The sequence below is a fragment of the Chlorocebus sabaeus genome, chromosome 21 (assembly GCF_047675955.1).
Source record: "Chlorocebus sabaeus isolate Y175 chromosome 21, mChlSab1.0.hap1, whole genome shotgun sequence".
Classification (NCBI taxonomy): Eukaryota; Metazoa; Chordata; class Mammalia; order Primates; family Cercopithecidae; genus Chlorocebus; species Chlorocebus sabaeus.
This window is the reverse complement of record NC_132924.1, coordinates 11,923,299-11,945,931: the sequence shown is the minus strand read 5'-3', so window position 1 is coordinate 11,945,931 and position 22,633 is coordinate 11,923,299. Positions and strand designations below refer to the sequence as shown.

Sequence of the window (22,633 nt, the reverse complement as noted above, 5' to 3'; positions counted from 1 at the left end):
ACACTGGGCTCAGACATCATAAATCTGGTGTTTTCAGGTAATGCACATACTGGCCCCCTGGAAACACGGGACTGGAGCTCAAGCAAGAAAGTACAATTGGAACTATAATTTGGGAGTCATTGGCAGATGAATGATTGTTGGGTTCTCTGAGAAGAGTTCAAGGGCAGAATCTTAGGACAGTGTCTGAGCAGGGGACAAGAAGAAAAGAAAGTTCAGGCCTGGGTGTGGCAACTCATTCCTGTAATACCAGCACTATGGGAGGCCAAGGTGGGAGGATCTCTTGAGCCCAGGAGTTTAAGACCAGCCTGGGCAACATAGAAAGACCTCATATCTCCAAAAAAAAAATTTTTTTTAAAGTTAGTCAGGTGTGGTGGTGTGCTCCTCTGATCGGAGCTACTTGGGAGGCTAAGGTGGGAGGGTCCCTTGGGCCCAGGAGGTTGAAGCAGCTACAGTGAGCCATGATCATGCCACTGCACTCCGGCCTGGGTGACAGAGCAAGACCTTGTCTCAAACACAAAACAAACAAAAAAGAAAACAGAGTTCAAGGAGGGAGAAGGGGGCACATGCAAGCAGGGAGCCATGTGCAGAGCTGGGCATCCAGAGGCGCGGGCCCTCCACCTCCTGGGCGAACTCGAAAACCACCACCACAGAACATGAGCTATTGTGCGTAGAATTATTCAAACGCCGGCTGTTATTCTGGAGTTTGCTGGATTAATTCATTTTTTAAAATTTTGTAGATGGACCTTTTTCATCTCTTTGATGACTTCACACATTATAATTGAACACATTTTAGTTGTGAGCACATTATCAAAGATATTAGAAGCAAAGAAGGGAGGAGAATGAGAATTTTGCAAACTGTTGAAGACAGAAGTTGAGGGCCAGGATGCAGTAATTACCAGTGTTTGAATTTTGGAGGGAGGTATAGAGGTAGAGCAGTTGCTCTTAGTTGAATGAGGTCTATAGGTATAAACCATAACAGAAAGCCATTAATCTTTAAAAAATAATGTGTTTTAACTAACATTGGAACTCTTTCTGATAGCCATCTCTCCATGTCCTTGATCTTAACATAAAGTGCAGATGTGACACATTTGTTGGCTGATATATTATAGCTGACATAGAATTGATTGAGAATTACAGAGATCCTCGATTCTCATGGAAGATTGTGAAAGATACACTCCTGCAGCACACTGAGATCGTGCTTCTCAAAGTGTATCCCCAAACAAGCAGCATCCACATCACCTGAGAACTTATCAAAGCAAATTCTCAGGCCCCAACCCAAACCTAGTGAGTCACAAACTCTGCAAACAGTGTTTTCAACAGCCCTCCAGGCCATTGCAATGTATGAGAAAGTTTGAAAAGCTGCCCTGGGAGGCCTGGAAAGCACACTGAATTTATGTCACTTCAAGCAGTTTGCTTGTTTTAGGATATCTCTGCCAAAAGTATCCTGAAGAAGACTGGTTCTTTGACGGTCTTAATTATGCTTTTTCTGTGATTATTTACAATTAATTAAATCAAATAGTTGCAGATTTTAGCCCCCAAATGGAATAGTTAATGAAAGTTACAGTGCTGTCTCTTAAAAAATTTTAAATGAGCTGGGCGCAGTGGCTTACACCTGTAATCCCAGCACTTTGGGAGGCCAAGGCGGGCAGATCACGAGGTCAAGAGATCGAGATCATCCTGGCCAACATGGTGAAACCCAATCTCTACTAAAAATACGAAAATTAGCTGGGCATGGTGGCACGCCCCTCTAGTCCCAGCTACTCTGGAGGCTGCAGCAGGAGAATCTCTTGAACTCGGGAAGCGGAGGTTGCAGTGAGCCGAGATCGCGCCACTGCACTCCAGCCTGGTGACAGAGCAAGACTATCTCAAAAAAAAAAAAAAAAAAAAAAATTAAATGACATTGGTTTCATTTCAGAACAAAAGTAGAGTACTTCATATTACTGAAACTAGAACTTTGCCACTGTCCTTCATAAAAGAAACTGAATAAAATATGTGCCATTGGCCGGGTGCAGTGGCTCATGCCTGTAATCCCAGAACTTTGGGAAGCCGAGGTGGGTGGATCACCTGAAGTCAGGAGTTCAAGACCAGCCTGACCAACATTGTTAAACCCCATTTCTACAAAAAATACAAAAATTAGCTGGGTATGGTGGCATGCCCCTGTAATCCTAGCTACTTGAAAGGCTGAGGCAGGAGAATTGCCTGAATCTGGGAGGCGGAAGTTGCAGTAAGCCGAGATCGTGCCATTGCACTCCAGCCTGGGTGAAAGAGCAAGACTCTGTCTCACAAACAAATATATACATACACACACACACACACACACACAGTAATGCTTAATACCTATGTACATTATATATTTATGCACACATATAGCATAAAACATTTTTTCTGCATTTCAGGTCCAAACTGCTTTGCAGAAACCGCAGTGATCCCTGCTGGCAGAGAAGTGAAGACTGACGAGTGCACCATATGCCACTGTACTTACGAGGAAGGCACATGGAGAATCGAGCGGCAGGCCATGTGCACAAGACATGAATGCAGGCAAATGTAGACGCTCCCCGGAACACAAACTCTTGACTTTTTCTAGAACATTTTACTGATGTGAACATTCTAGATGACTCTGGGAAATATCAGTCAAAGGAGAAGACTTATGATGAGGAATAATGGAAATTTGTTGGTTCTTTTCCTTTTCTTGATAACAGTTACTACAACAGAAGGAAATGGATATATTTCAAAACATCAACAAGAACTTTGGGCATAAAATCCCTCTCTAAATAAATGTGCTATTTTCACAGTAAGTACACAAAAGTACACTATTATATATTAAATGTATTTCTATAATCCCTCCATTAGAGAGCTTATATAAGTGTTTTCTATAGATGCAGATTAAAAATGCTGTGTTGTCAACCGTCCTCACTGTGTACCTGCATATCTTTTTCAGTTCTGATTCCATCATCCGGGAATGTTCCCCCTGCACATTTTCATAGGGCAGAGTCACCCATGAATGGATCATAAGATATTAGGACCAATTTCCACTGAAACCCTGTTTAAATTCTATTTAATTACAGACATATCTCTAATGTTGATGTCTACTTCACATAAATATATTTCCTTCTTATAATAATATACTGCTTTTATCTGCTTCATTCTCAGTCACTTGTGAAATGCAGGTGTAAAGATCACTAACTCACACTTTCTCAGTTCTTCCCCTAACCTCCTGTATTGTAGACCATAGCTAAGCACATACATATATTTCGTTCTTATTTACATTATTTTTCTCTTCTAAGCATAACTTTAATTCATTCCCTAAACTGAGGAATAAAGTGAGCTGGAAAATTTGCATTACTGTTCCATCAAGCTGAAGCAGACAACAAAATAGGGGAGGAGTCCTTCAATTCTCCTAGGAGAGTTAAGGAAAATCAACCTCCTAAGCAAGTTCATATACCTGAAATCTAAATGTGCTACAGATATCTCAGCTCTCAATTCAGTGGAATCCTATTCGTTATCAGACTGAGTCATCTATTCTCCATAAACTACACAGTAAAATCTTGACTGATAACCTTGAATCAGCCACCCTTTACTAGCAGAGTGAGAAAGCAGTTATTCTGTTAAAAAGAAGCTGAAGACCAAGTGTACTCCAAGTATAACTTTCCTATAGTTATAATTCCAAACCAACTTCTTTTCTCTTCATTTGAACAGAGAACATGAAAAGCCACTGCAAAGTCCTGCTAATCTAATCAATGCATAATAGAAAATAGTTCTACCTTTATCAATCATATCAGCATGCAGTGTGTTGATGAAAGAGGTAATTGGAGTCTTAATAGGTGTAGGATTAAAAAAAGCAAAACTATAATCACTATTTATGTCTTTAAAGGATTAAAATATATATAATCATTGAAGCCTCTAAAGATATTTTTTATATTTTTGTTTATTCTAAAATTTTGCATTAAGAACCTATTAAGTACAAAGCATTTGTGATGACAACAAGGGAATAAGGCTTGATTTCTTGCCGCCTTGGACTTTTGGTCTCTGGCATAAGAAGTATATGAAATTATAATGTATTGTGTTAGAAGCCAAACTAGAGACCAGCAAATGGAGATTAGAAAGCCTTCTTAATGAGAAGATGGAGAACATGAAAAAATCATTATATAAAAAATAATTCAATCATTAAAGATTGAATAATATTCAAGAAAAATGGATACACCTATCATAGTTGAAAAATTAAACTATTGTGGACTTTAGTAAATATAAAGACGCCACTGACTGAGTCATCAAAACATTACATATAGTCATTTAATTTTTATCTTGTTCATAAAGAACACCTTGAGCCAAAGGGACTACCAGTACATAGATTTCATGAAAATACTCAGGGGAATTATTAGCTAATTGCTCTCAGGTGTAATCAGCTTTCCAAAATTTAACCTTTGTATTCAAGAGTGGTAGACATTGGCCATCCCTCCTTTATTCAAGGATGGATTGTTTGAGACACAGTTATTTAAAGTTGTCGCTTTGCTAATAAATGGCCCTAGCCCCCATGGGTAGGTGGGCTATTAGTAACCTCTTCTCTCTCCATCAGGCATGATGCAATTAGAGACTCAATCCATGCAGCTCAAAGTCTTCCTGTTTCCCTTAATAATAATTCCTGCCAGAATGGATGATGAGCTCTGAAATAATTGCAGTGGTGTTTTCAATGCTGTGAGAATTTCAGAAAACCTAGTATTTTGTTGCATATAGAGAATGAACCCAATATCATCTTGGGAAATTAACTGACTCTCTTGCTCTAAACTTAGTTTGACCTGCAGGGTCACAGGCACACACTCCTAAGCACTAAAACTCAGTGGTTGTTATTACACCAAAGTAACTCCCCTCCCCATCTCTGATTTCAACCCCCTCATTCCTCTCTCCTCATAGAAATAATACATAAACCCACCCACGGAAGAACTTGAATTTATGACACTGCACATACTCATGAATAATAATGGCATTATTTGCAATTTTGTCCAAGATCAACTTCTTCTTGCAGTTAGACTTTCACAAATATATAGCTATCTCAGATTGACATTCTATTTTCTTCCCTTCTGTTGTCAGAGAACTCTTTGCTGAGATGATCAACAACAAACTGTTCTATTCAGTAAACATCATAACTTCAATAACTGCCCAATAAAAAAAAAAGTATAAGTCACTCAATTTCAAAATAATAGTGTTTGGAGACAGCACAGAAAAGGCGGCCTCAGAATTCAAGTACAGAAGTTCTGGAAAAGCCATAATCATTAAAATTCAAATATGCCTGCTCTATAAGTACCTATTAATTATTAAATGATTTGTTCAACTTAATAAACTAAACCATGCTTACAAATGTATTAATGAATTTATTTCAAATTTTCAACCTATATTTAGATCTGAAAGTATAAAGCTACTTAGGTAAGCAATAGAGTGGTTCTGGAAATTATCTGGTGTCTTAGAGGTTTTCAAGTTAAATTCATTCTTTCAGTGATATGATATTTATTTGTTGGGTGGATTAACAATACTTTTTATTGACATTTCCCAGAAGTCTTGAGAAAAGTCATTTCAAAAACTTGTATTTCATCCCTGCATGCAACAAGTATTAGATGCACTCCAGTCTGGGCAAGTCCTGCTACAATGTTGCTGCTAGTGCAGATGGAAAGGCACAGTATCCTTGACATCAAGGGGTCTGTAAGCCTTGAAACTAATTTAGGTTTGATTACAATACTTCTAATCTTTTGATACTTAGAATTTCATCATCTGCTTTGTGCAGTAAAACACGCTGAAAAGAGTTCTCATAGTTTTAAGTTTGTAACATCAATAATATGTTTAATAAACGCTCCTCCCTACTTCTCCAACATAAATGTTGCATTTATATAAGGTTAAAAGTCCTAAAAAATCAGAAAATTTAGATGTTTAATTTTTGTTTTTATTTTAAGCAGTGAAATGGGTTTTTAAATGTATACATTATCTGAAACTTACTATTTCAAACAAGCATTGTTGGAAACTAAATCCATTATTTTAAATGTGGACTATTTAAACATGTAGAAAACAAAATTATGGACATAAACTATGATTTTAAAAATATTAACAATTTGCTAAATTTGCTTCAATGGGCAAGAGATCAATCCTACTTTTCATTATTCTTTTTAATATCATATTTTTCCCCAACATAATGTAATAAGAAGAGTATCAGGTGTACAAATAAGCACCATTGGTAAAAACATACATGCTTCTTTGGCCAACATAATTTGTAACTTTCTTCCTGAACCCACTTACCTACTATATTTCTTCCCTCACTATTAGCATCTGATGGTTGATACAGTCAGTAACTCTTCTGAAGAATTAGATTAAGAGAGAACAATTTACTTATTCAGGAATAAGTGCATTTTTACAGCACATATTTTTCACAATCCAGGTGCAACTTCCAAAGATCAGGTTCTCATTGCTCCATAGCACAGTTTAAATAGCCTACTTATATCATATCCTCACTCCACACCAACCACTTCAGTCTATTATTTTAGTTTTCTAAATGTAGATCTAGTTTTCAACTGAATTCTTTATTTTGAGGATCACAATCACACACAAAATAACATCCAAACTCCTCAACATGGAAGACTGGTGTCTTCACAATTAGATCATGGACTACACCATGACCCAGGCCCCTGTGGCTGGTGAGACTTCTGGGCCCTGAGTACCACTCTAAACATGGTCTCTACTATCTCAGATCCTGCCCTGAGTGTCCTTTGCAGCACGTTGAGATATTAGCCATTTTCAATGTCCAATTCAAGTGCCATTGCTGGTAAGAAGACTTCTGTAGTTCTTATCGGAAGAATTGTCACTCTATGTCCCAGTAATAGTACTAATTTGGTTTCTTATTTTAATATATCATTTATAAATCATACCATAGTTTGCATAATAGTTAATTTTATGCCTGCTTCTATTATTTACAAATCCCTTTAGTTTGGGCTGTGAGACATTCAATCCCCAAAACATCACCCAATATCTATATGTTAAAGGCTTGTTGAATTGTATTCAATCTATTAGTTCAGAGTTATTTGCTATTCTTGTTTAAGGACAATGTATATATTAAAGAGCAACTAAAAGCTCCCATTACTGTTTGCCAACCCAGTTGTCTTTTGATTTCTCTGTCAACTTGCAAGTATCAAATATCTAAGTCACAGAACCCGGAGACACACCAAATGCTCCAAATACCCCATGGTAGTTTTAGGATGAACTCTAACAGCTATTGGCTATTTCTAGTGCAAGTCAGAAAAAAATTGCTTTTAGTGCGAAATTTTTGATGTTGAAGAAAGTTTATTGTATTGAAGAGACACTGGCCCTTTATGAAAAAGGAGGTCAAGTTTACAGTTTTAATAGTTATTTACTTTCTTATTTCTAATTTTTGGAAAACAATTTTCTTAGACTTTCACCCTTTGTGGTATTGAGTATTTCTGCGTGTTTTAATCTTTCTACATAACATAATTAAACACCTCAGTAGGTATCTAGTGAACTGATAAAATAATGAGCTGAGTCATTTGTACAGAAATATAGTAGCTTCCATAACCTGAATGATAACTATTTAAAAATGATGGTTGTCGAAATTTTACTAGTGTCAAATTTCACTTTAAATTTTGCAAAGCACCTGCTATTCTAGCCTTAACACAAAAATTTAGAAACTAACTCCAATGCCTCATTTTTAAATGAATAAATCCCATTGAATATTAAGTGACACTGACAATCACCCTGAAAAGTATTCAGCCAAAGTTTCAATAGAATTAGGAAACTTACATGAAAATGTGCTCTCAGTGCTTGGCCCATGAGCAGTTTATGATTTAAAACATGCATACTGTTTAACTCTTTCCTTCAAAGGTAGAAAAGTACATAAAGTCCCTGGTTGACCTATTATACAGGCACAGAATTATCAAAAGCAATCAAAGTATGTACCTAAAGTCAATTTAGTATATTATGAATACAGCCTAATGACTAAACACAATTGCAAATATTGTGACTTTAGTTTTTAATTCAATTTTCAATAAGTAGAAATATTTCTCAATTTTATTTAGTATCTAATTATATTAAGACCAACGCATACATTAAAGTACATTTATATGATTCATATTTAATGATCATTATTTTACTTAATGATTAATATTTTCTATTATTTGAATTTCTGTAATCTGTTTTAAAAATAACTGTTTCCAAACACATTTTATGGAAAGATTTCATTTTTCCATTTCCTTTATTTTTATATTTACCTTGTCAAATAAATACAATTCTATTTTTATTTCTATTAGAATTCAGGGTTTATTCTTTTCCTAAGCATATAATTCTTATAATTATAATGGAAAAAAGTGAGAAGTATCCAGTAAGTAATATAAACCTATGAAACTATTAATGTTCTTTATATTACCAAGTAGTTTTAGTTTTAAAAAGCCATTCTTAAGCAATCAGTGAATGTATATCATCAGCCAAAAGTTATGCTAGGTTTCCTTCACTTATTATCACATTTAACCTCACAATTCTCCCAAATTGTGGGTAATGCTATACCCTTTGTTGCAGAAAAGTAAATATAGGCTCAGGGAAATTTAAAAACTGCCTTAAGATTCAGTCTGGTGAATGAGAGGCTGAGTTAAGAATCCAAATCTGCTTTATACCCGAGCCCATGATTTGAAGTCTTACCATTTGTCTTTAGGTCAGGGACCTCTAGAAATTAGACAGAAATTTCCAAAATGGTCTTTTACCCCACTCCCCATAAATAAGATAATGAATAGCAACACTGACCTTTAATTCTGGAATATCAATCTTGATACTTGTCAAAGTAAATAGTAGCTCCTCACAAAAATGTTGTGACCTCCCTAGTCTAAATGCTTATGCTATATGTTGATTCCTAATTCTAGATCTCTTTTTAAAAATAGTATTGAAGCATCACATTGTTCAGGTATGATTCTCACATTGAAATTTACAAAATATAACCAAATATTGTGACCCAGTTTTTCTGGAGCCAAGAGAAGTAAACTGCCATTTATTAGGTGATGATTATATGGCAAACACTACAATTTCAAATTTCAAATTCTTTTATCTGATTTATTCTTTTTATCAACTCTGCTGTATTGATGAGGAAGTCAACATGTGGTGGGTAACTTATCCAAATTTCGGTGATGAGCTGGGCGCAGTGGCTCACACCTGTAATCCCAGCACTTGGGGAGGCTGAGGCAGATGGATCAGGAGTTTGAGGCCAGCCTGACCAACATGTGAAACCCCATCTCTACTAAAAATACAAAAAAAAAAAAAAAAATAGCTGGGCATGGTGGCACATTGGGAGGCTGAGGCAGGAGAATCCCTTAAACCCAGGAGGTGGTTGCATGAGCCGAGATCGCCTCAACTGCACTCCAGCCTGGGTGACAGAGCGAGACTCTGTCTCAAAAAAAAAAAAAAAAATCAGTGATGGCACTGTGGCCAAATCTGTTGGGTTCCAAAGTTATCCTACATGGGGCATAGTCAGGACTGGAATGGATAGCTCTACCTGCTTCCAAATATTCTTCCCTGGGAAGTGGCTGTGAGTCTTACTGAATCGATTTATTCATTGCATTCTATGTGTCAAATGCAATTTAGGCCTGAGTGATAGTCATATATGGTCTTTGGACCCATGAAGCTCTGAGTCAACTATACCAGCAGATATCCTTAAACTAATAAAAAAAAGCAATGGCATCACATGCCATTTTGAACTTTTGCATTAAAGTCATGAACTTACATCAGTATTACGATTTATACTTTTAAGCAGAGTTTTGCCATATTCTGATACACAGTAGCTAGTGATAAAATTATGAAGTTACTATTGTATGGTCCAATGACATAAAAACCTAAGTGCCTGCTTGGGCTACTTATACTCTGCCATATACCCTGGTTTATTGTGAGGATTAAATAAAAATCCTCACAAACCTCAATTTAATTTAATATAGATTAATTATAAAAGTAATCTACCCATGTTACATAATGTTAAACCTGTAGTTTCAAAGTGTATGCTATTTCTTAAAACAAAAACAAAGGTTATCCCCACTCCAAACAATAACAGCAATGGTGAAGGTCGTGGGTGGACAGAGGTAGTCCCACCCATCCCCAGGGGACTCAGCCACCAGCGGCCAGGTCTGTCGACTGCTCCCACCCGCCCTGTTTTCTCTCAAGAAAAAGATTTTCATTTTAAGATAGGCATCAGTGCAATAAAGGAGCTTGATACAAAAATCATTATGTTCTATATATGTTTTTGTAGGTTGTAGATTCATTATGGCCAATTAATACTTTAAAATATTTATGTTACAAATAACACTGATTCAAAATTGTGCCCTCTATCGAAGCCAAGAAAGTAAATGTCTTTAAAATAAACATAATGGTGGTTTTTTGGTACAATAAACAGCATACCTACATTTCAGAGGACAAATCATGTTATATAATAACCAGGAGGGAAAGTAAAAGGAGACATTAATTTGGATATGGAAGCAAAATGGAAATGCTGAAATTCAGAGTAATATAGAGCAAAACAGAGGTCTGTCTGAAACATTTAAAATATTAAGAAGTATGACTTAAAAACTCAAACATTTTACTACACGATGAATCCTTAAGGAAAAAAGGAAAATAATAAAAGTGGTATTTGGATGAGATAATTTTCCTTTAAATTTATTCCTCAGAATGATGTAAATTTTCCAGCTGGAAGCTCATCTTTCTATACATGCATGCATCTATACAAATGGTAAAACAGTTACTCTCTCAATTCGCTGGGATAGGAAAGGTGGATATAAATATAAGCTAGAGTCTGGTTAAAACAAAACAAAACAAACAAAAGACAAAAGAAGCACTGCATTGTTGGCCAGAAATTCCTTTTAAGTCAGACTTAAGTCCACAGAAAGTTGGACCTAAGCAGTGAAGGATGTAGGGGAACAGAGAGAGACTGCTTGGCCGAGTTTGCTATTCTCATTTGTCTGTGTCAGTACGGCTACGTAAAGTTCACAACTATTTGCACATAGCTATAAATATAGCATGAATAATACACATATGTATTTAATTGTGTTATTTACTATTTATAATTTGAATTGATGTTTAAAATAATTTTAAATACTTATTCCATAAACTCAGTATTTGAAAATTAAAAAAAAAAGTCATTTTAAATAACATCATTTACCAAGTCTGAGTGATGCTTTACAAGGTACCCGATGAATGTAAAATTATAGCTTTTAGTCTTCATTTCTAATAGACTGTTATAGGGAAAATGTACTAAAATGTTGTGCTTATTACATTTATGAATTTCAGACAGTTTCTATAGACTGAGAACAATGATATGTTTTTATAAATTATTTGGTGAAAGTTTTCCAGTAAGTGTTCATATCCTGCACAAATTTTATTAAAGAACATCAATTTTACATAACAACTGTAACCATTAATAAATCATCAGTCACCACTTTTCCTGCATATCTGACAGATGGAGAACACTGTGCTTAGTGTTGAAGATACCAAAGGGAACTCAAGTGAGGGGAAAAGAGGAGAGCAAACTGATCAAAAGGGAATGCCCATGATGCTTTCAGGAAACCAGGGTGAGAACATGCTGGCTGGAGGATGGGTCTGGTTTCCAGCAGAGATGATAGGAGTTAAAAGGCATAGGTGAGTTGTTCCCATCCCTGGCCTGGGCCTTACTCCATAGCTATAGAAACATAGTCTCTAGAAACAAAGGCCAGAGCATCCTTTTAACATTTCTATCATAAGTATTCTCAATAAACGTTTGCAATTTATTTGCTTTAATGTAACTTGGCAGTAAAGACTTTGGCCTTTGGAGGTCTGATTCTAATCCCAGTTCTACCACTTACCGGTTATTTATCAGGTACACGTTACCTACCTCTCTGTAACTCAGATTGCTCATCAGTAACATGGGGAGAGTGGTATCAACCACTAAGAGGATTAAATGAGTGACTATTTGTAAAACACGTAGCCTAGAATAAATATTTATAAAGCACAAGATCTATTTAAAGTGTTTATAACATAATACATTGGAATATGAGACTATTGAAATTAAAACATTTTGAAGATTCTAATAAATGAATAATTTAATTTAGTGCTCATTTGAAAAATATTTTATCACCATGTTTAAATTTAACATATAATTTATATCTTAGTTTTTATCCCATTTATATATATATTTACCAGAAAAATGTTTTGTAATACCTTAATTTTATGTGGAGCTGAATTTAAATAATTAGGCCTAATTTGTATGTGTTGTTGGATGGGTATGTGTATTGACCTGATTTATAAAATAAAGTATTTATTAAACTGGGTTTTGCACTTCCAGGTAGAGTCACATTTAAGATAATCCTTTGAAATATTTTAGCTTTTGAAAGTAAATTAAGCAGGATAAATAAAATGTATGTACGTCATTAAAAATATTTAAAATGCTTTAAATATTTTGAGTTATTTAAAATATAATCCCTGAGGCTCACTCAAATATATATCTTTTATTTCTCTTATTTAAATGAAAGATGGACACTGCTGTACACTGAAGTAGCATCTATAATACAATATCCCAAGGAATTGACTGTGATAATACATTTCTACTTTGTCATTTCTAAAAGCAAATGTATGATTATGAAACCACAAATCGAGAAATATGGACTAACAGTAAGTAAATATCTTAGTTTCAGATTTTTTTTTTTTAATGGAAACACTCTAGAGGCTCCTCTGCACTGGCTTGGAGAAAGGCTTTTTAAAAAATAAATAAAAACCAAAAATTATTTTTTCTTAAGGCTAAGAACTTCCCATTCCAGAACTGGAAGATTAGGCAATTTAGAACAATCCTCCTGCCAAGGGCAACTGGAAAAGCTGGGCAGAATAAAGAGTTCTTCCTGAAGCCAGTAGAGAACTACATACTTAGGAAAACCTACCAGACCAACAGCTGGAAAAGTCCAAAGTAGAGTTTAGTTTGGCATTCTGAGCATTTTTCCCTGAGTATATTTCCTATTGGAATAGCATGCTGAGAAGCTGAATAGCACTTTTTGACATTTCATGGAAAAAATGGAGCAAATTTTAGAGTCTGGGTATACAAAGGCGGGTGACCTCCCCACATGTGTTTGTGGCCCCACAGGGCTGCATTCAAGCTGCACAGCTGATCTGAGGCTACAGAAATACAATGGAGCAGAAACAACAACAGGTTCAGAATCACAGTCTCCTAATGATGGAATAATCAGACCTAGATATAAAATAAATCTATATTCAAAGGCTATAGGACAAAATCGGAAATTACAGCAGAGGATTAGAAACCTAAACTGACCCAGCAAAATTGAAAAGAACCAAAAACAGATTTTTTGAACTGCAAAATGTAATAACTGAAATTAAAGACTTAGTTGACTGGATTTAACAGATTAGAAACAACTTAAGAGAAAAGAGTGAATCTGAAGACAGATCAAATGAAAAGAAGTACAAATAGAAAATGCGTAAGAGGTAAAGAATATAGCAGATATTAAGTTGAAGTTCCAAAAGATGAAAAAGGATAGAATGGAACAGAAAAACAATAGTTAGAAAGAAAATGGCTGATGGCCTTCTAAAGTTGATGGCAGACAATAAAACAAAGAATTCCCAAGTAGCAGCACTAGAGTGAAAGGAAGTAAAAATGACAATCATAAAGGCAGCCAGAGGAAACAGACAGATTCCATGTAAAAAAGAATTATGACAATTGTGAATGTTTGATGCATGTTTAATATTCTCATCTTTGCATAAGAAAAGAAATTCTGAAGGCAGTTAAACATCTTTAATATGCTGAATGAAAAGAACTGCCAACTTAGAATTCCATACACATAATTAGTACCCTATATAGTATACAGCTGTGACTTATTAAGACCTAATACTTATTGATGCTTTTATCACTTTTACAGACAATGCATTAACTATCCCCTCACCATGTCTACTGTTTTGCTGTATCTTAATTCTGTGTGTTTTAAATCTGAAAACTTCTTCTTCTTCTTCTTCTTCTTCTTCTTCTTCTTCTTCTTCTTCTTCTTCTTCTTCTTCTTCTTCTAATACTCATTATTCATTTGGCCACATTCCCACATTTGCCATTTTCTTGTTTTTTATTGCTTCCTTCACCTTTCATTGTAAATCTTTTTCCTCTGCCTGAAGAATACTCTTTAATATTTCTTTTGGTGAATTTCTACTGGTGGTAATTTTTTCAGCTTTCATTTCATTAAAAATCTGCATTTTTAAAGAATGAGGTTATAGGCTGGGCACAGTGGCTCATGCCTGTAATCCCAGCACTTTGGGAGGCTGAGGCAGGTGGATCATCTGAGGTCAGGAGTTCAAGACCAACCTGGCCAACATGGTGAAACCCCATCTCTACAAAAATACAAAAATTAGCTGGGCATGATGGCAGATGCCTTTAATCCCAGCTACTCAGGAGGCTGGGTCAGAAGAATTACTTAAACCCGGGAGGCAGAGGTTGCAGTGAGCTATCGTGCCATTGTACTCCAGCCTAGGTGACACAGCGAGACTGTCTCAAATAGCAATTATAATAATAATAATAAGGTTACAAAATGGTAAAAGCACAAATAAGTACTAAATCTTGATAAGGCAAGGAGGCATACCATAATTTATAGGGTAATTTTTTATATGTAGCAGTGGAATGAACAGGAGACAAAATGTTCATAAAATACATAAATACCTGAAAAACAGAATTAACAAAGCTGACCTAGGAAACAGGTGCATAATTCTTCATGAAAAAGTTACAAAATACAAGCATGTGGAAAATTTATAAACAATGACTTTACTCTGAGCTATAAAGAAAGTTTCATTATAAAACATTGACATCACATGAATTACAAATTCTGACAATTCAATTAAACTATAACTCAACAAGAAAAACTATTAATAAATAAAATGTCTCCATATGTTGCAAATTAAGAAACAAAATTCCAAGATGGGTGAGGTGGTACACACCTGTGGTCCCAGCTACTCAAAGGCCAAGGTCAAAGGAGGTCACAATAGAATGGGGCTGTCAGTAGAGACTCTGCAGTGTTAAGAAGATAATCAAATTATATTATGGGAGACTTCTGGCTCTGTCAAGATAGACTAGCCCCATTTCTCCCGGATTCTCCCTCTTACTAGTAAAAACCCTTGACATAATACAACAAACAACCATAAAAAACTCTGAAAGTTAGGCCAGGCACGGTGGCTCACGCCTGTAATCCCAGCACTTTGAGAGGCCAAGGTGGGCAGATCATGAAGTCAGGAGATTGAGACCATCCTGGCTAACATGGTGAAACCTCGTCTCTACTAAAAATACAAAAAATTAACCGGGCGTGGTGGCAGGCACCTGTAATCCCAGCTACTTGGGAGGCTGAGGCAGGAGAATGGTGTGAACCTGGGAGGCAGAGCTTGCAGTGAGCCAAGATCGCACCGCTGCACTCCAGCCTGGGCGACAGAGCAAGACTCTGTCTCAAAATAAATAAATAAATAAATAAAAACTCTGAAAGTTGGAAAGAAGACGGGGGCTGCCCAAGGACTTCAGGATTTGAGGAACGACACCCCAGTCTGTTCCATGGTTTCCTTATTGCCTCCCATAAATCCCAGACTCACCAACAGGCACCAACCATAAACACTCCAAGAAAACCCAACGCACAGGAAAAGGATGACCTAACAGCAGAAAACCTTTCTGGCTATGTGCACCCTACTCCAGGTAAACAATTACCTACCTCTGATTTGAATGGGCCCAGCAGGAGCTGTCCTCTTCACCCACTCTCCAGGCATGAAAGCAGGCAGCACTCCTGACCCCTGTTTGGTGGTATCTGGTCCATTTCTGCACCTCCTGTGCTGAGAAGTGGTGTAAGTCCTGGTCATATGTTCTTTTGTGCGGGATTCCATGCGTGGGCATCAGCCCTCCTATTAGCCCCCCGGTGGTGGTGAGACATATATATATACACACACACACACGCGTGCACAGATATAGTATGTACACACACACAATGAGTACATATACATCCCTGTAAAGGTGAACCAGTGGACAGGGGCCAGATGGCATTAATTTGCTATTGAGTGGATGATTGGTGTCCCTGGGGAACAGTGCTATATCGGGACCCAATGTTGGCCTCTGTTCCAGAAAGCTTAGACATTCAGAGGTGGTGGTAGCTAACAAGCCTGGGAAAGCAGGTGTCCATGCTATTGGGTGCATATGTCACTCCATTGCTCTATCCTGGCCACTCCCTCCATATGTCTGTGTGGGGTTCTGGTGGAGCTGATGATGAAAGATGGCCAATGCCAGTCACCTGGAAAAAATTACCTACTTGGTTGTTCAGAGCCTCTTTTAAAGTACATGTTTTCTGCTTAGTGTTAACTATGTGATTGAAAAGTCTTCACACTGTGCACACATGCCCATGTATCCATCCAAAGGCCTCTGCCTCAGACCTCCTTGTTTCCAGTCTTTTTGTTTTCCCTTCCAGGCCCCTGGCTGCAGCCACACCATTGGCCGCTGTCTAAGAATTATACATATTCTCCCCTCTCCACTGTCTTTCAGATCTCCCTCTAAAATAGGGCAGTCACTGTCAACTTTTGGCTTCACCCACTGACAGAATCCATAAATCAAGCTTGGGATTTTTCCTCATGTGAGCTTGGGGAAGGGAAATGGTATGATTGCTGTGGGTAATTTGGGAGTTTGGTCTGTCAGCGAATGTAGCTTACTTGGGCCCTCTGGACCTGCTTGGACTCAGTCTTGAATGGACTGCTGTTAGGTCAGTGGACTCTGCATAACAGGCAGTTCTCTGTAGTCACTCGGCGCCCCATAGTTAAGCATTCCATCTGCCTGCAGTTCTTGCATTACTATGTCTACCTTTCCTCCCATCAATCCTGGCCAATAGAGAAAACCCACCAATTAGGTGTTTAGTGATGCTGGTGCTGCTTAGACAACAAGTGTGTCCCTGATAGTGCCATGAATGGTGTGTCCTTGAGTCTTGGACGCTGTTGGGTTTTTTAACCTCATATAATTTACCAGCTCCAGCATTCCCAATTCCGTCAGCTTCTCTATTCCTTCTTCTACCACCTGCAGCTTAGGCATTTCTCATTTACTGTGTTGCCCATCACTTTTTCTAGCAGTAAGTTTTCCCAAAGTCTTCAATCTTGTTAAAGCCCTCAGTTTCTCATTCCTTTTCAAAGTATCTGTTTCACTTAACAGTAGTCAGCCAATTTTCCTGTCCTTGGTGGCACCCTTGTCCCCTTCTCAGGCCTAAGTCATCACACCTTCATACACAGGCCACTCAGAAGAGTACCCTCTTTGCCCACGGGATGGGCAGTGAATGAGTCACAGAGCCCCATCCCACTGCCTGTATTCTCAGACCACTTCAGGCTCCTGGCATCACTTGGGTTAGCTTGGATCCTCTGAGAAACTGTCACAAAAATAGGATTAGACATGTAAGAGATGTGTTATAGTTTAAAATGTCTGTGAGAGAAAAAGGGAAGGAAGAGAGGAGAGGCTGGGAGATCACCTGGATAATAATGCAGGAGAGCAGGGAGGAAGGAAGGCCTTAGACTCCAGTTAGCTTTGAGAAGCAACTGGCTGTGAAGGAGCGGCCCTCCAGCCATAGCGGCCACAGGAAATTCTCACAGAACCAGGAAAGACAGGCAGCAGGCCTCTGCTGTGCTCAGTCTAGAAGCACGAACACAGCACAAACACAGTGGAATCAGAGTGCAGCAGTGGACTCACTGGTCAGTGACTCCTTACAGCAGAAGGTTGGAGAGCCACATTTTCATAGCTGTCGTACCTTCATTCTGTGCCATTACCAGCCGCACCTATATTAGGTGTTGTAGTCTTCAATTAACTTTTACCACCGGACAAGAGAGTACTCAGATACGCCACAGAGGATCTCCCCATCTCTGTTGTGTAATGGCAACCCAATTTCCCCTTGATGGTTAGGATCAATCACTCCAGCCAGTACAGTAACTTATTTTGTGCCAGCTGGTTCAAAACCATGAGGTGGCAGTCTTGGCTTATAGTTTGTTAGAAGCATTCCTCCCTTGGGAAGTATGACTTCCAAACTAGCAGAGTCCAAAATTACAGAGACAGGAAGCAAATGTTTTGCTAGTGGATATCCAGGGTAGTAGTGAGAATCTATTCCCATCAACACCCCTCCAACCCACACACAATTCTGAGACCCATGAATCTTAATCATGGAAGCAACGGCACCATATATTAGAGTCATATTGGAAGCGACAGTTCTAGGGGCTTCCACTATGCCCTCCTTACAATATTCACAAAAACACCATTGGCCATAGAATCAAAGAGGGTGACATGGCAAATTGCTATTAGTTGCTGATTCAGAGCAAAAAATCACACCTAGGAGGAAATTACACTAGCTCAACTAAGTGATGTCACCCAGCTGGCACCATAAGCATCCTCAGCAGCCCCTTCCACCATTCTGTTATTCCAGATGCTACAAGGTAATGGAGAACATGGTAAGACCAATGAATTACTTGAGTATGAGCCCACTGCCACATGTCATTAACCATGAGTTCCCTGGTCAGTAGCACTGCTGTGAGGAATATGACAGCAATGAATTTATTTAGTAAGTCTACAGATGGTGGTTTTGGCAGAAACACTGTAGTCAGGGAAAGCAAATTTGTATCAAATTTCAATATGAACACAGCATTGCCCCTCTCGTGATGAACTTGATCCAATGTAATCAACCTGGTACCAGGTGACTGGCTGTCTCCCTGGTCAATGTTGCCATATTGGGGGCTCCTTGGTGGACGCTGCTGTTAGAAAACTGGACCCTCAGAATGACTTGTAGCTAGATTATGCCTTGGTAATCATGCATACCTTCCATCTTTGTTTTCATGGCCACTTTGTTCATGAGCCTATTGGCAAGGAAGAAAGAGGCTGGCCAATGCCCACAGGAGTCATGTTGTCCACTAACTAAGGTTATTTGCTGAGTTTCTCATTAGTGTGCATTCCTACATGCTGTGTGCTTGTTTGGAAATATCTAGTTACATACACTTTTCTCACAACACTGTCACCAAATTTCCAATCTTATTCCTTCTATGCTTCTGATCAGTGGGCCAAATTGTTGACTTATTGCTTAAAAATCTGTGCAGGTCCATACTTCTAGTCATCTCTCATTCTCAACAAGGTGAAGAGACTGGTGTACTTCTTGGAGCCTCATCTATTGGCATTTCTCTTCCCCACTCTCCTTCAGGACCACCTCTGTGGGTAGGGCTATTTGTGGCTGCTGCCAACATACGTGTACACCACGCTATAAGTGATGCTCAGATATCATAAAGAACTTCCCATGAGGTCACAGGTGCAGGCTGAAGTGGTAACTTCATGGCAACAGAAGCCATGAAGGTCTGAGCCACTTGTTTGTGCAACTTACCACTCCCTTGGGACCTGCTTGAGTCCAATCTTGTACACACTGGTATATCATTCCCAATGGATAAGAGTGCTGCTATGCATACCCAATTCCATGGCTCAGTGGGTTAGACAACACCTATGTAGCTCGGATTACATAGTAACTTTTTGGCTCAAACTGGAACCAGCACCAATCCAAAAGCTGTTTCTCAAAAGGAGAATAGTTATCTACAGATAATAGCACGGCTTTCTCTAACATCCTAAAGGTTCACACTGTGATCCTCACCTCTCAGAACCTGTCCAAGAGTCCACACAACACCTTTACCTGCCATGACACTCTGAGCATGCTTGTACCCCTGGGTCACATTTTCCAAGTGGAGAGCACCTTTCACAGTGGCCTGGAATGGTTGCAGAGCCAGTTTCTGCTCTGAGCCTCATTCAAAATTGGCAGGCTTCCCAGTGACATAAGAAATGAGCAAGAGCAGCAGTCCCGATGGAAATAAACGTTGACTCCCAAATCAAGAGGGTCCTCCTCATTTTAGGCATTGAGCCTCTTTCTTGATTAAAGAAGCCAGATAAATGTGTCCATAATCATGGAAGGATATGAACATGCCCTGGATCACAGGAAGATGAACTGGATGAAGAAAGAAAGAGAGATGCACTTCTGCATCTTTTGTCACCATGCTTGATCAGGATGATACAACACAACACAACCCAGCAAAAGAGAACTGTACGGCCCCTGAAAAATCCACATCTGGCCGATGACAGCCTGTGAGTGTCTCAGGCCTCTGACTTCTCAGATAAAGTGAACTGAAATATAGTGCAGCTTCCAGAAAGGGGAATGCAAGGAATAAGGAAGACAACCACACAGGATAGAACCAAGGACCAACCAACAAACTAAAACCAAGTTGATAGCAGGAAGGTCCCACTGTATCTTGTCTACCTGGATAAGCACTGAGGTGAGTTTTGCTTTCCTCCATTCTCTGCATGGGAGTTTTAAATTAGTTACTCTATTCTTTCTCATGTTTATGAGGTGGGGGCAGATAAACTGTCTAGACCATATGAGCCCTGGACCTGATGCAAGTTTCTACATCTCATCCATGACTCAACATGCATCAATGAGATGCAGTAACTGGATGAGAGTTTGAAGTTGTATTACATGTGGAGGAGAATGGGGACATTAAATGTACATGTTAATGTGAAGGGTGTGTATCAATGCACACAAGTTAAGAGATGATTTGTATAAGAAAAAGACATTGGCCTGTTCAACACTCATTCAAAGTTCGTGTCCCCTTTTAAATTCTTTTCTCTAATAATGAGAATTAAAAGATGAAGGCATCAATTTCTAGTCTGCCTTATAGTATCAGGTAACCCTGTGACATTATTCTGTTCAATATAATGTAAAAGTCCTGTAGAGGGATTTTCATTTTTATGTTTTTATCTGAATGAAAAGCAATTAAGAGCCTGAAGGCATAAAAGCACCTGCAACCATGAGGACAAACGCTGCACTAAGGACTGGGGGCAAGACTACAAGTGGTCCGAGATCAGGAGAATGCTGTAGAACCACTGCATCAGCTAAGGGGAACCACTGAATCAGGACCCTCAGGATCTTGCCACAAAACCAAATTGTAACTGACACACATCTTCACCATTACCAGCTATGTAAACGTGGGAAAGTATTTAATTATTGTGACTCATTTTCTTCATGTACTAATTAGAGTAACAATAACTCACAAACTCAGGCAAATTAAATATGAAAATCTATGTGATGGGTTTCAAACAAAACCTTTCACATAATAAACACTCAATAACTAACTAGCATCAGCAACACCAACATTATTACTGGAGGAAAGTTAAACCTCACTAGTACTAAAAAAAAAAAAATGAAAATTAATAGAGGAAGAAACTATTTCCATATATCACATTAAATGAATGACTTAAAAATGATACTGAAGAACATGCAATAAAATATGTATTCTGATATATCATTGGTGGTACTAGAAATTGGTATACTCCTTATAAAATACACTTGGCAAATGATCCAAAAGATTAGAAATACCTAAACCTAGCAATTCTACGTCTGGGTATTTAGCAAAAAAAAAAAAAACAAAACAAAACAAAACAAAAAAACAAACAAACAAAAAAAGCAAAACTTTAAAATACCACAAAATCTAAAGTAAGAAGATGTCAACTGTAATGCAACACATAATGGTGAAAATTTGGAAGCAATAAAAATGACCAACAATTAGAACAGCTTAACCATATGGTATGGTTTGGCTCTATGTCCCACTTAAATCTCACCTTGAATTGTAATATTCCCCACATGTTATGGGAGGGACCCAGTGTGAGGTAGCTGAATAATGGGGGCGAGTTTTTCCTGTGATGTTCTTGTGATAATGAATAAGTCTCACAAGATCTGATGGTTTTATAAGGGAAGTTCTGCTGCACATGCTCTCTTGTCTGCCACCATGTAAGATGTGACTTTGCTCCTCATTTGCCTTCTGCCATAATTGTGAGGACTTCCCTGACATGTGGAACTGTGAGTCAATTAAACCTCTTTCCTTTATAAATTACCCAGTCTCTGGCATGTCTTTATTAGCAGTGTGAGAACAGACTAATACAGTAAATTGGTACTGGGAGTGGGGCACTGCTGAAAAGATACCTGAAAATGTGGAAGCGACTTTGGAACTGGGGAACAGGCAGAGGTTGGAACAGTTTGGAGGGCTCAGAAGAAGACAAGAAAATGTGGGAAAGCTTGGAACTTTCTAGAGACTTATTGAATAGTTTTGCCCCAATTTCTAATAGTGATATGGACAGTGAAGTCCAGGTTGAGGTGGTCTCAGATGGAAATGTGGAACTTGTTGGAAACTGGAGTAAAAGTCACTCTTGCTATGCAAAGAGACTGGTGGCATTTTGCCCTGCCTTAGAGATCTGTGGAACTTTGAACTTGAGAGAGATTATTTAGGGTACCCAGTGGAATAAACTTCTAAGCAGAAAAGTGTTGAAGAGGAAGCAGATCATAAACGTTTGGAAAATTTGCAGCCTCATGATGGGATAGAAAAGAAAACCAATTTTCTGGGGAGAAATTCAAGCCAGCTGCAGAAATTTTCATAAGTAATGAGGAGCCAAATGTTAATCACCAATCGGAAAATGTCTCCAGGGCATGTCAGACACCTTCACAGTAGCCCCTCCCATCACAGGCCTGGAGGCCTAGAAGGAAAAAATGGTTTTGTGGGCAAGGCCTAGGACCCCCTGCTCTGTGCAACCTAG

At 38.2% G+C, this 22,633-nt stretch overlaps 1 protein-coding gene across 2 annotated transcripts in view; it reads left to right on the top strand.

Moving 5' to 3' along the window:
• Positions 1–12,376, top strand: part of VWC2 (von Willebrand factor C domain containing 2) — a 162,280-nt gene extending 149,904 nt beyond the window's left edge. The window contains exons 3-4 of one of the 2 annotated variants that reach the window (XR_494634.3): positions 2,397–2,791; positions 11,474–12,376. Coding sequence is in view for 1 of the 2 variants with exons in the window: in XM_007981353.3 (XP_007979544.1) it covers positions 2,397–2,548 (152 nt within the window). In the remaining variant the exon portion in view is untranslated. Of the gene's footprint in view, positions 1–2,396 lie in introns of both variants that reach the window. The other variant, XM_007981353.3, reaches the window with a different exon arrangement.
• The last annotated feature ends 10,257 nt before the right edge of the window (positions 12,377–22,633 follow it).